The sequence below is a fragment of the Spinacia oleracea genome, chromosome 2 (assembly GCF_020520425.1).
Source record: "Spinacia oleracea cultivar Varoflay chromosome 2, BTI_SOV_V1, whole genome shotgun sequence".
Lineage (NCBI taxonomy): Eukaryota > Viridiplantae > Streptophyta > Magnoliopsida > Caryophyllales > Amaranthaceae > Spinacia > Spinacia oleracea.
In genome coordinates this window covers 97,067,543-97,079,983 of record NC_079488.1, presented here as the reverse complement: position 1 = coordinate 97,079,983, position 12,441 = coordinate 97,067,543, and the positions used below count along the sequence as shown (strand labels likewise).

The 12,441-nt window shown below is 37.2% G+C and overlaps 3 protein-coding genes across 4 annotated transcripts; 1 reads left to right on the top strand and 2 right to left on the bottom strand.

The window, feature by feature from the left end:
* The first annotated feature begins 341 nt into the window (after positions 1-341).
* LOC110787625 (probable alkaline/neutral invertase D) lies at positions 342-4,837 on the top strand. 2 transcript variants are annotated; one of them, XM_021992255.2, is made up of 5 exons: positions 342-538; positions 1,247-1,688; positions 1,839-2,270; positions 2,973-3,531; positions 4,306-4,837. In XM_021992255.2, the coding sequence occupies exons 2-5, from the start codon at positions 1,311-1,313 to the stop codon at positions 4,599-4,601; spliced, it is 1,665 nt and encodes a 554-aa protein (XP_021847947.1). In that variant the 5' UTR covers positions 342-538; positions 1,247-1,310; the 3' UTR covers positions 4,602-4,837. The 2 variants fall into 2 exon arrangements, with proteins under 2 accessions (XP_021847947.1, XP_021847948.1); XM_021992256.2 differs by having other exon boundaries at positions 359-538; positions 1,266-1,688.
* Positions 4,838-5,531: 694 nt separating this feature from the next.
* On the bottom strand, positions 5,532-10,236 carry LOC110787624 (uncharacterized). Its single transcript, XM_021992254.2, has 2 exons — positions 10,075-10,236; positions 5,532-5,999 (listed from the first exon to the last, which is right to left on the bottom strand). Exons 1-2 carry the CDS (start codon positions 10,148-10,150, stop codon positions 5,788-5,790), a joined length of 288 nt encoding a protein of 95 aa, XP_021847946.1. The 5' UTR covers positions 10,151-10,236; the 3' UTR covers positions 5,532-5,787.
* Positions 10,237-11,061: 825 nt separating this feature from the next.
* On the bottom strand, positions 11,062-12,192 carry LOC110787589 (NAD(P)H-quinone oxidoreductase subunit T, chloroplastic). Its single transcript, XM_021992217.2, has 2 exons — positions 11,770-12,192; positions 11,062-11,654 (listed from the first exon to the last, which is right to left on the bottom strand). The coding sequence occupies exons 1-2, from the start codon at positions 12,117-12,119 to the stop codon at positions 11,237-11,239; spliced, it is 768 nt and encodes a 255-aa protein (XP_021847909.1). The 5' UTR covers positions 12,120-12,192; the 3' UTR covers positions 11,062-11,236.
* Between the last annotated feature and the right edge of the window lie 249 nt (positions 12,193-12,441).

Below are 12,441 nucleotides of genomic sequence, written 5' to 3'. Positions count from 1 at the left end.
TGCACGACAAAAATTGGCAATTGAAAAACGAGAACAGCTAGGCTGGACCTTGGCAGGCTGGCAGTCTGTCAACGGACCCAACCACCCGAAACAAAAACCAAAAACCAAACCAAGTGGATTAACCATCGTCAGAAATCTGAAACTGTGTCGTTTTGTCTCTTTCTCCATTTCTCCCAGTTTCCCTTAATTCCCTCAATCCCTCGTGCGCCATTCCTTAACCGACTATTCCCAGTTCCCGGTTACTCCACCCAGTTAACCTTTTTAATTTATTTTTTTGCTCCCAAAATTTTCCCAACTTTCCGTATTATTAAATAATAAAAATAAATTAATTTTACCAACTTTCTCGCTCCTAGTTTTCTGTTCCGTTATCACTATATATGCCTGCTTCACCAACTCATGCTCTTTTTTTCCCTTCCTTCTCCAATTTTCTCTCTCATCGCCGTCGACGACCACCACTCGCAGGCGGTCTCGTCGGCCCATTCCCGCCGTTGATTTCGCCGGAAAACATCACTTTTCCGACTCAACTTATCTCCTTCAGGTCCTCTCTTTCTCCTCTGATCTCTCATTTTCTTTGCAGATCTGATGTTTTTCTCTCCATTACACTTATTTTCTCATTGATTTTCACTTTTTTTTTAATTTTTTTTTTATTGTTGCGTTAACTTCAAGGCTTATACTAGTGTACTTTCTTATTGCTAGATTTAATGTAGATTTTTTTAGCATTTTTAATTTTTGTGATGGATCTGATTTTATGAGCTACTTATCTTACCATTTCATTGTGTTAATGTGCTATGTTTGAGTTAAAATTAACTTATGCACAAAAATAATTCAGGCAATTGTTCAAGTTATGTAAATTATGTCGTTATTTTGTTGGTGTTTATTGTCTAAGGAGCCACGGAGGTAGTGTTGTAGATGTGATTTGATCAAAGGTTTTGGAACCAACATCCACAGATTTTATAGTCCTTAATCCTAGTGTACGTTAGGAATATATTTCAGGATTAGGTTGATTTTGTTTTAAAATAATGTATGTATGTAGAAGACATGATACATGTGCTCATTGTTTTGGATAATGTTTTGTGGAATTGTGGGGTAGCTGGGGCTAACATAACATAACACCAGAGAATCTTTGAAGATCTTGTATGTCCAGTTTGGAGGGCTTATTTTAGGTCTTTCCTTTTGGAAATCTTCTTTGATGTGTCTATAATATTACCATATGTTCTGATTTTTTGAAGTATTTGGACTTATGTAGGTCTTATTATTTGTTATAGAAAGGGTGTTTGTGCGTGTGTTTGAATCAAGGGTGTTGAGAAAATATGGAAGGAGTTGGGCTTAGGAAAGTGAGCTCTCATTGCTCGATCTCTGAGATGGATGATTTTGACCTCGCAAAGCTCCTTGATAAGCCGAGGTTGAATATTGAGAGGCAGAGATCGTTCGATGAGAGATCATTGAGTGAGTTATCCATAGGTATGAATAAAGGGAGTGTAGAGAACTTTGAACACATGTACTCTCCTGGAGCAAGGTCTGGTTTCGATACCCCTGCTTCATCGACTAGGAACTCTTTTGAGCCCCATCCTATGGTTGCCGAAGCTTGGGAAGCTCTCCGACGATCTTTGGTGTACTTTAGAGGTCAGCCTGTGGGCACCATCGCTGCTTATGACCATGCTTCTGAGGAAGTTCTAAATTATGACCAGGTAAGGTTTATTCTATATCATTGTAATGTAAGGGGCAGTAAAAAGAACACTGTACCCTATTTATTATTTTTCTTATGTTGATGAATAACCCATTAGTTTGCCTTTTAGCAATTTGTTGGCTCTTATTTACAGTAATGTTTTGTTTTGCAGGTTTTTGTAAGGGATTTTGTGCCTAGTGCACTAGCTTTCCTTATGAACGGTGAGCCGGATATAGTTAAGAATTTCCTGTTAAAGACCCTGCAACTTCAGGCTTGGGAAAAGAGAGTTGACCGGTTTAAGCTTGGGGAAGGGGCAATGCCAGCTAGCTTCAAGGTGCTCCATGATCCTGTTCGGAAAACAGATACTGTTGTTGCGGACTTTGGTGAGAGTGCCATTGGAAGGGTAGCTCCTGTTGACTCGGGTTTCTGGTGGATTATTCTTCTGCGTGCATATACAAAGTCTACAGGAGATATGTCCTTGTCAGAATCACCGGAATGTCAGAAGGGGATGAGGCTTATAATGACTCTGTGTTTGTCAGAGGGGTTCGACACGTTTCCCACTCTGCTTTGCGCAGATGGTTGCTCGATGATTGATCGGAGAATGGTAATACGATCTCTAAACTCCTTACAACAGTTAATATCTGATTCTTTCATATAATGAAGATTTTTTGGTGGGCATAAGTCTTGTTTTAAGAGCATTGACTTTGATAGATCTACTGTAAAAACTTGTCAAATGCATGCTTGGAATTTCAGTTTCTTAAATTTAACGTTAACTATCCCACCTATGCTTATTTCCTTTTTGTCGTTGTTTCTTTTCTGTTATGCTAGATTGTTAATTGGTTTAATTGGATGCTTACAAGTACAACTCCACAATATCTATCATCATTGCTAGTGTCAATTGCCTCTACCATCACCATATTCAAGTTGTTGCCTCATAAAGGCTGTCTATCATATAGCCATAAAGGTTGCCTATTACTTTTATGTAGCAGTAGGTAATCTAAGATGTTTTACCGACTTTGTAATACTTCGTATATATTTTTACATGATCAATCCCTGCATATCATGTCTTAAGCAACTGTACATGAACTTCTCGTTTTATCTCTCTTGACTGTCACATTCATTTTATATACTATGTACTATTGCAACATTGCTGGTCAGGGTTTTTGCTAGTCAGCAAAGAACATGCTAAAATGACGTGAGCATTGTGTTTCGGTTTCATAGTCATCTTTTTATATGATGACCTCGAAGTTCTGCTGCATGACTCAATTTCCACGATTCATTTTTCTGATGCACTATCATCTCGCAGGGGATTTATGGCTATCCTATTGAAATCCAATCGCTCTTTTTCATGTCACTGAGATGTGCTTTGTCTATGCTTAAACACGACGGAGAGGGGAAGGAGTTCATTGATAGAATAGTGAAACGGTTGCATGCATTGAGTTTTCACATGAGAAACTATTTTTGGCTTGATTTCCGTCAACTAAATGACATCTACCGTTACAAAACAGAGGAATACTCTCATACTGCTGTAAATAAGTTTAATGTCATTCCCGATTCAATTCCAGATTGGGTTTTTGATTTCATGCCTACACGGGGTGGTTACTTTATCGGAAATGTGAGCCCAGCAAGGATGGATTTCCGATGGTTTGCTTTGGGCAATTGTGTAGCCATCCTTTGTTCTCTTGCAACTCCAGAGCAATCTATGGCCATTATGGATCTCATTGAAGAACGCTGGGAAGAGCTGGTGGGTGAAATGCCTTTGAAAATCGCTTATCCTGCCATAGAAAGTCATGAATGGCGTATTGTCACTGGATGTGATCCCAAGAATACCAGATGGAGCTACCACAATGGAGGATCTTGGCCAGGTTTGCCCCTTGTTTGTTAGCCTTTGCTGAGTTTTCTTTTGATGCTAATATAGTAACAACTTCACATTTTGAAAACTTGCACCCTTGAAGTAATACTTGTTCGGAAGTTTCTCCGGTTTACCATTTTAGCATTGAAGGATTATAATTAGGTCTGTTTCAAGAATATAACTTGGACATACAGGTTAGGTATTGAGAATTTAATCACACTGCTACTAACCAACTGTCATAGTGTCATGGCTTGGTGGTGCACGAGATTTAGTAAATTCGAATTAATGGGCAATGCTTGGGAATATTTTTGTAGCTTTTGTGAATCAAATGTTGAATGAGTTGTCCCCTGACTGCATTGCTGCTTGTGAACGCCTCTTAAAGGTTCAAAGATTGTTATAGTAATCGCCCAAATTTCCTTCTATATTTACTGGTCATTTCTCTTTTGGTTGCAACATTTCTGTTTTAGGCCGTTTCTTTTTAGTTGCAACCTTTCTATTTTTGGAAACTTTACCCACTTGATTGTACCAAACTACCTCATCCATATTCAATAATCCACATTTTCCCCTTAAATATATCAAAAAACGGGGGCGTGAATGTAATTTACTACTTATCCACTTGCATTTCAAAAAATTGGGGTGAAGCGTAAAGGTTGCAACTAAATCAGAACAGAGGAAGTATATAGAATTTCCAATTTGCCTCAAAATTTTATTCTATTTTATGTTGATAATTTATCCTCTATCCTTTTGTTTGTTTTCCCACCTCTTGTATCCTATGTGGTACTTGCAGTTCTATTATGGTTGTTAACGGCGGCATGCATCAAGACTGGTCGACCACAGATTGCAAGAAAAGCCATCGATCTGGCAGAATCCCGATTGCTCAAAGACGGCTGGCCAGAATACTATGATGGAAAGCTCGGAAGATATGTTGGAAAACAAGCTCGGAAGTACCAAACATGGTCAATTGCCGGGTATCTAGTGGCAAAAATGATGCTAGAAGATCCATCACACTTGGGTATGATCTCTTTGGAGGAAGACAAGCTAATGAAACCATTGATTAAGAGATCATCATCTTGGACTTGCTGAGCCTAAGCAAAAGTAGGAAGGGTAGTTACTGGGAAGATATATAATTCCAATTCCGGTGATGTTCATTCTTTGGCGATTGCGATTCTTAGGACTGATTGCGAGGTCTGGTTGTATACCATAGTGTCTGCTGGCTTCTTGTTTCACAAATAACTGCTTTTCTTTATATCTGTAACGTCAGTAACATTTTTCCTCCAAATATCATAATCAAATGGTTACCTCCTCCATGTTGAAAGTAATTCTTGAGGAATTTCGTTTCTCCACTTGTTTTTTGTCGATGCTCGAACAGTTTTCTTACTATAACTGAAGATAGCTCACATCGGAAAGTTACAAGTAACAAACAAGTACAAAGTCCCTTGCATTTTGCTTTTTGAATAGTCGAATCAAACAGAAGTTAAAACTATGGTTATGGATTGCTTTGAAATGGTTTTGTTTAGATATTCTTGTACAATTTAATCAACCCTAATGTTATTTTTGGAGAGTCCAATTTAGAATTACTGATTTGCCTTAAAGTGGTCTTAGGATGAATTGAGCAATTACACCAATTTGGCATTTCACATCAAGTTATACGTAAAACTACGTAACCAACTTCCCCAATTTGTCAAGTTACACTTACACGTCCTACAATATTGTTAGCTAAACAATCAAATGACCACTACCGAAAGAGAGTAGTGCTGTAGTGGTCATTCTACCAGGGGATGATGCGGAACGTCAGGAGAGCAGTAAACAGGTAAAGGCAAAAAAATTAGCCGGAGCAAATATTTTACTTGAGTGAGGGGTTTGGGATTTTTGGATCACTTGACTCATCTCGTGTTCCACTTCATCCAGATTTTGACGCGCCATTAACAACGAAGAAAACTAGCTCAAAAATTCTGCACGGGTATACGCAGTCTGTGCATATAGAAAGCTGAAACGAGAACTTAAAATGCAATGTACGAGAAGAATTTCATTGAACCAAAACCATAACAATCACTGGTATATAGTAGACGATTCAGTAGAAATCATTACAAAAATCTTATTGTCAAATGTACCTTTCCAAGTTCTAGCAAAGGAAGATTCCAATTCCAAGCAGAAAACTGAAAGTAACATGAAAAAAGCCATCATGATCTTTCAATACAGGGAACGAGACAGGAAGTCTGTATTGTATAACTTCCAACCATGTGGGGTAAATGAAGTAAAATGAAGTCTGTTAACCAGAACCAGTCTTCCTTTGCTGGAAAACGACTGCGTAAACAGGGACAAAAACTCCTATGCTGAAGGCAGCCAATACACTGAGGGACATTGTCAACTTCTGGTACTTCATCCTATCTAAGTTGTACATGTGTTTTGCATGAAGATAGAATGGCTCATCATGACCGTGTCCCCCCATCTTCATCCCACTCGAGTGGAATTCTCTGCTTGCTGTAAAGCACAACAAAATATCACTATAATCAAACAAACTGCATCTTTCTTGTAACATCAGGAATCAAATATCTAGAGAACAATGAAACGGTAACACAACACATTCACAGTAGGATCACTAAATTTAGACAATATTCTACTTATGTGCCATTATTTCCCACAGTTTCATGTTCATTTGACACACAAAAAAAAGCAAATCATCAGTCTTTTACATATTATGTAGGTTCAAGGGTTGCAGAAGCGGAGGCGAAACAGAGGCTACTAGACTTACATCCCCTTATAGTGCTTATCTGCTTACACAGCTTGATCACTCTCCACAAATGGATTTTAAACACAGAAATACTTGCACGGAGGCAAGATAACCTTCATACAATACAAACCTTTGTTTTGTACGAAAACAAATGATTGACATATTTTGAAATCATGTTGCCGTCATAAGTTAATTAACCACCTACAGCATTAATTAGCACTTCAGGTTCGACAAGAGAGGTGTTCACTTCAAACTTCGGGAGGCAGTAGTTCACAAGTACAAACAACTTTTTTTTAAGGAAAAGTAACAGAAATTATCGCAACTATGGCCTATGGGCGGTCTTCCCATTTTAATCCCAACTACACTTTAATCTAGAATAATCCTAACTATATGGGTAGCCTTCTTAAAATAGTCTCCCCCATTTAATTACATGTTCTAAATTCTAACCAGTAATTTCATCAAATGGCCCATTCATGTTTTGTTCTTCCTTCTCCCCCCTTCCCTAATTTCCTACAGCCTTCACCTCCGCCTCCATGCCTCAGCCCTCAAGTAGCAGCACAAATTGTTCATCCATAACTTCAGAAAACTCTCTTCCTCTCATTTCACTCCTTCAGCTTTAAGCTTATACTCTAACCCCCAAAATCCGGCAAAGCTAAAAGGGTCAAGTTATAATTCTTCATTAATTCACCCTCTTCAAAAAAATTCTGATTTTATACATATTCAAAGGATGTGAATATGATGACGGTTTGACGGGATGATAATTCCTCTTTAAATTCCATTTACTCTAACATCTGAACTTCAATTTTATTCACTCCGTACTGATTTTGCATTGAATTGTGTTGTTATAGTTATGATTTTGGATTTGGGTGACTGTAGTATCAAAATTATACTTCCGATTTGAAGACCCCACATGCCTCTGTTCTGTTTTCTTTTTGTCCACGGAACCTGCTTCTTAGCTTTTTTCTGCTTGTCTTCTTCTTAAGGTTGCAGCCTTGCAGAGTTGCAGGTATAAATCTCAAATTAAGTAATAACTCAATTATAAATTGATAGATTAAGCTGAGTTGGTATATTTATTCTCAAGTTATGTGCACTATTATATATCGTGTTGGAGGCTCGAAAAGCGACATCAGCAATATTTAGTGGTGGAGTTATCAGGAAAAATATCGATGGTTTCAATATAATGGCGGTTTTCTTGAGTTTTTGAAGCACATTGGGTGGTGATTTTCAAGAGCTTTAAGAATATCTTTAGGAGACGGTAGTGGTGAAGAAAGCCTCTTTGATGGTGGTGATCATGATGGAGGTATTTATTTCAGGGGAGTCCACGACAATGTGGTGGTTCCTGGAGTAAAGGTGAGAGAGTGGGCAGGAGAGAGGGAAGGCTTCATACTTTGTTTTCAAAAGAAAAAAAAATTGACTGGTTGTAAAGGTCATATAGGCCTTAGTTTTAAAAAGCGCGAAGCGCACTGAAGCGCCAAAGGGCCCTGGAGCTTAAGCGCAAAGCGAAAGCGCACGCTTTTCGTAGACGAAGCGCACCCAGAAAGAAATAATAAAATTTCAAAAGTTCAGAACATATGGAGAAAATATGGAAAGAAAAGATGAAAAAAAATAGAGAAATCAAAACGATGGAAGAAAAATTCAGAATCCGACGGGAGAAATCTTGCGAGAAGGCTAGAGAAATCCGGCTAATTGAGAAAATTGCACTAGGATTTTCAAAAACTTCCCAAATATTCACTTTTAAAAAAAAGAAATCACGTGATACTTTAAAAAAAAAAAATTAGAGTCACGTGGCTTTATTTTTTATAAAAAAGAAGGGTCTGAAGTGTGCCTAGACTACAAGAAGCGCAAAAGCGCTAGGAAGCGCAGAAGCACCGAAGCGCTAGGAAGCGCGCGCTTCTTGTATGTCGCTGGGCTTCAGCTGGTAGAAGCATTTTGGTGTGAGCTTCTGAGCTTTAAGCGCAAAAAAGTGCGCTTTTTAAAACTAAGATACAGGCCAATCTGGATTATTTTAAGAATACTTCCCATATAGTTAGGATTATTATAATAGGTTCAAGTGTAGTTGAGATTAAAATGAGATGGTCGCCTATAGTTGGGGTTATTAATGTTAATTTTCCCCTTTTTTAATGAAAAAATAATACTTAGTATACTGAGACTCAAACAGAAGAAGATAGCAAGAACTTAAGGTGTCCTGACATACAAACACAAAAAAATTATTAGTATTTACAAATTAGCTCAGTTCCTTTGTATCACTCCAATTGGATGAGTCTAAAAGCCCCAATTGCTTTAGCCCAAAAAGATGCTAATAAAGTTACTTCCCTAAACTGTATCGAGAAGACGCAATTCTACTGAAATTAATCCAAATTTCTCCTTGAAGACATTATACCAGAGAGAGCGAAGTTCTAAAGGAAACCTCCACCATCATTCAATCAAACACCCCTCTGCCTTTGGCTGACATAATAGATATAGATCCAAATCTAAGGTGATCCATCCTTAAACTTTCTTGCTTAAGTAGTCAAGTGCCAAATCAACTTCACACTCTAGCAACTGAAGAAGTGAAGATTGCAACATACGGAGTTATTCACAACAGGTTTAACATCAAACAAAACCTAACTACATCTCCAACATAGTTGTTTCTCTTATTTATTGTATTGCTATTTCATTAAGTTGGCGATAAGGATGCATAATTCATTCCCAATTAGCCCTTATACTGAAAATACTCGAAATGTCCAAGAGTAAGAAGTGAACCAATGTCTACAAAGAATTAACAATCCATAAGATCCATTGAGCAGTAACAACAAATTAGACAATGTCAAGATTTAGTTTCTAATTTCTTGAAACTAAGGATACTGGGAAGTCTGTGATGAACCCTATATATGAGGCATTAGGACTGCTACGAAACTTGCCTAAGCCTTGACTAACTGTCTTTAAAAACAATAAATCTTCGGACTTCTGTACCCTAAAATAATATCTTATATGAAGTAGTATATAGTTTAGATATATCTTCAATCATCCTAATCAACACACAACGGCACTGAACTCTTACTAGAAGTCAGCCATCGATCATTGCTTATTAACCATCTCCCATAGTCCCATCTCCCCATAACCAATAGCCATATACTTCAATATGACATGCAGCCATTAGGTAAAAGATTGTTCCACAAATCATTCCTCACACGAATAGCAATCAGGTCAGTAGTTTATTCCTTATTATGCAATAGATTTTTCCGTAAACTATTCCATAACAAACAAAACCTACTTAACATTCCCATTGTTAAGCTCAAGCACCCATCTAAGTAAAAGCCCGTTCCAGTTCTATTGTGACTCCACTGCGCACCTCAAACCTCATTCCCTCTCCCTCACCCTCACCAGCTACCAATGAGATAAACAAATCCATTAAGAAGTACTAAGTTCATCAACACATAAACCTATATTGATCCCCCATTGTAAATGGTTTCACAGAATCTTAATATAAGGCGCCATTCGAGCGAAAAATGGATTGCATTTAATAATGAACCCGCTCTTGCTAGGCAATAGAAGAAAAAAAAAATACATACAAGATACAGCAATTAAAAAAATCAAAATGAAGCTGCAATCAATTACGTCCAATTTTAAAGATAAAATCATATGCTCACATAAACTAAAAATGTCAAATTTCCAGATGCAACTTAATCTACGGACTAAAATTCAATGAGGGGAGTGAAATAAATGAAAGATGAGCGATACCCCTCAAACAGATCTAAACGAATTCATAAAATTTCATAGTAAAATTCGCTTGGAAAGGGATAATTAAACGAAGGGATGAACCCTAGATTTGTAAGACCCACAAACCTGACTTAGATAAGATTGACCCAGAAGAATTCATGAGCTTTGATGCACAGGATCGCAACCCATTGTTCATCGCCATAGCTTTTGAGATTTAGGAAAGAGAAATCGCGGAGAGAGAATGGAGAACAGAAATGGGTGAAATGTTTCGCGCAGGCGAGATAGCGAGAAATACCCAGTAAAATACGGAGCAGTAAGCGCTTCAAGAACACGCGCTAAAGTACCCTAGTGGCCTAGTATTCAATTCTTTATGGGCCTGGGCCTGGGTCCTTCACCTTCATTTAACTTAACCCAACTCCTTGAAAAAAATAGTAGGTTTATGGGTTGCGATCCTGTGCGTCAAAGCTCGTGAATCGCCCCAATCGGTATCGTTTTTTGTTTTCAATTTTTTGTATTGTGTATCAAAGCTCATTTTTTGTTTCGTGCATCAAAGCTCATGATACGGTATCGTTTTTTCCTTTGATGCACAATACAAAAAAATGTAGTTTCATGGGTTGTGATCTTGTCCATCAAATCTCGTCCGTTCGGTATCGCCCCGTTCGGTATCATTTTTGTTTTCAGTTCTTATCTTCATTTAACTTAACCCAACTCCTTTGAGAAAAAAAATGTAGTTCGGTATCATTTTTTGTTTCCAGTTTTCTATTTTTTACAAAACTAAAAACCAAAATAAGAAAACCACAAAAAGTAGTTTTCAGTTTTGTTGTTGTTAGTTTTCAAAATCAACATGATTACTATAAGTATGACTATTTTTAGTTCATGATTCAATCTAAACCATATGACTTTTATAACCAAAAAACTAAAAACTGGAAACTGGCAGTGATACCAAACGAACCCGGGTTGTACGTTTTGGTTAAAGGTTAAAAGAAATAGAATTAGTTTAACACAAGCCACCCATATTGAATTTAATTGGAGGGACCAAATAGGTCAAACAACTTGTGGCAATTTTCAAGGGAGGTAACATCCTAAGGAAATTTGTTTAGAAGAATTTCAACATCTAATTGAACAACCACTTATGCTACATTCTCTTGGCGTAAAAAGATCAGAACTAAGATTTACTTGTTACATTTTTGTACAATTCTATAAACTTCATTAAACAAACAAAAAAACTGTGGTAGTTTCAACATTAGCCTATATATACTGACTGATGTAGCAACATATATGTAATATATCAATACTCTTTAAAGAATATAGCATAAATGATGCAACAAATTGAGAAGACAAGTATGGCAGCATCAAAAGTAAGCGCAGACATTGCTTGATCACTTAAGTCAAGGTTCCTTCCACCAAGCCTATCCACCATATCTGGGACTGGTTCATAATTCATAATATCCTGTTCATATGGATCTTCAAACTTGATCTTCATCTTTTCAGCTTGACGACTTGCTACCTCTTGAGCCAATGTCCAATCATAAAATCTCCTGCTTTCATCATCACTCAAAACATTGTAGATTTCTCTAAGTCTCATGAACTGCTCTGATGCTGTTTTCAGTGGGAGTGAAGTTGTATCTGGGTGGTATTCCTTTGATAATCTTCTATATGCTGCTTTTATCTCTTCTAGATCAGCATCTGGTAGTACCCCTAAGAACCTGATTAATTAATTCATACTTAATTACCATTAACATAAACATAAACATAAACATAAACATAAACATAAACATAAACATGACAAATGATTAATGATTATGAGAATATGAAACTTACTGATAATGAGAATCACTAGAGTTGAGAAGCTCGGCAAATTTATCACCCATTAAATTCTTCTTCTCAGCTTCAGCTCTAAGCTCATCTTCTTTGGGCTTTGAACTGCTACCTCCAATCCACCCTTCATCTTCATTCTCCCAATGAATCCTTGTATCTGCATCAGGACCTGCCTTTTTCTGACTTCCTGCATCTTGTGTCGTGGCAAAAACACACAGTTTTGCGTGTTTTTTTCTCCGAGCTACTGTGGTTTGTATCAGGATACTACTAAATTGCTTCTTCCATATTGGATAGCCATCTTTGTTACCGAGGAAGAGAGACACTGGAGATGGAGGAGATGCCGTATAGGCCATAGATTTTAGGTGTCTTGATACAAAATCAATCCTATAGCCTTCTTCATTTTTTTGAGGTTCTGCAATACTTAAAACTTTGTGGTTTAGATACGATTCAAAGACCTCTTGTTTGTCCTTTTCTTCATTTATTTGTCTTCTAACTAACTCTTTTGGTTCTTTTTTTTTCTGTTCATATTTTTTTTAATATGCGCGAATGAACAAATTCTAGGAGCCTTTTGCTGTTCTTAACAAGATATGTAGAGAATTTGGAATAATAATTCATTTTTGACAGTTGAAACTCGCTACATATCGACTGTTAATCTACCATAATTTGTATTGGTGT

Coding starts and splice junctions, on each gene's coding strand:
- LOC110787625 (XM_021992255.2), top strand. CDS start 1,311: ATGGAAGGAGTTGGGCTTAGGAAAGTGAGCTCTCATTGCTCGATCTCT. Junction 1,689..1,838: donor AAGTTCTAAATTATGACCAG/GTAAGGTTTATT, acceptor TTTGTTTTGCAG/GTTTTTGTAAGGGATTTTGT. Junction 2,271..2,972: donor CGATGATTGATCGGAGAATG/GTAATACGATCT, acceptor ATCATCTCGCAG/GGGATTTATGGCTATCCTAT.
- LOC110787589 (XM_021992217.2), bottom strand. CDS start 12,119: ATGGCCTATACGGCATCTCCTCCATCTCCAGTGTCTCTCTTCCTCGGT. Junction 11,655..11,769: donor TCTAGTGATTCTCATTATCA/GTAAGTTTCATA, acceptor TTAATTAATCAG/GTTCTTAGGGGTACTACCAG.
- LOC110787624 (XM_021992254.2), bottom strand. CDS start 10,150: ATGGCGATGAACAATGGGTTGCGATCCTGTGCATCAAAGCTCATGAAT. Junction 6,000..10,074: donor GTCAATCTTATCTAAGTCAG/GTTTGTGGGTCT, acceptor TGTGCTTTACAG/CAAGCAGAGAATTCCACTCG.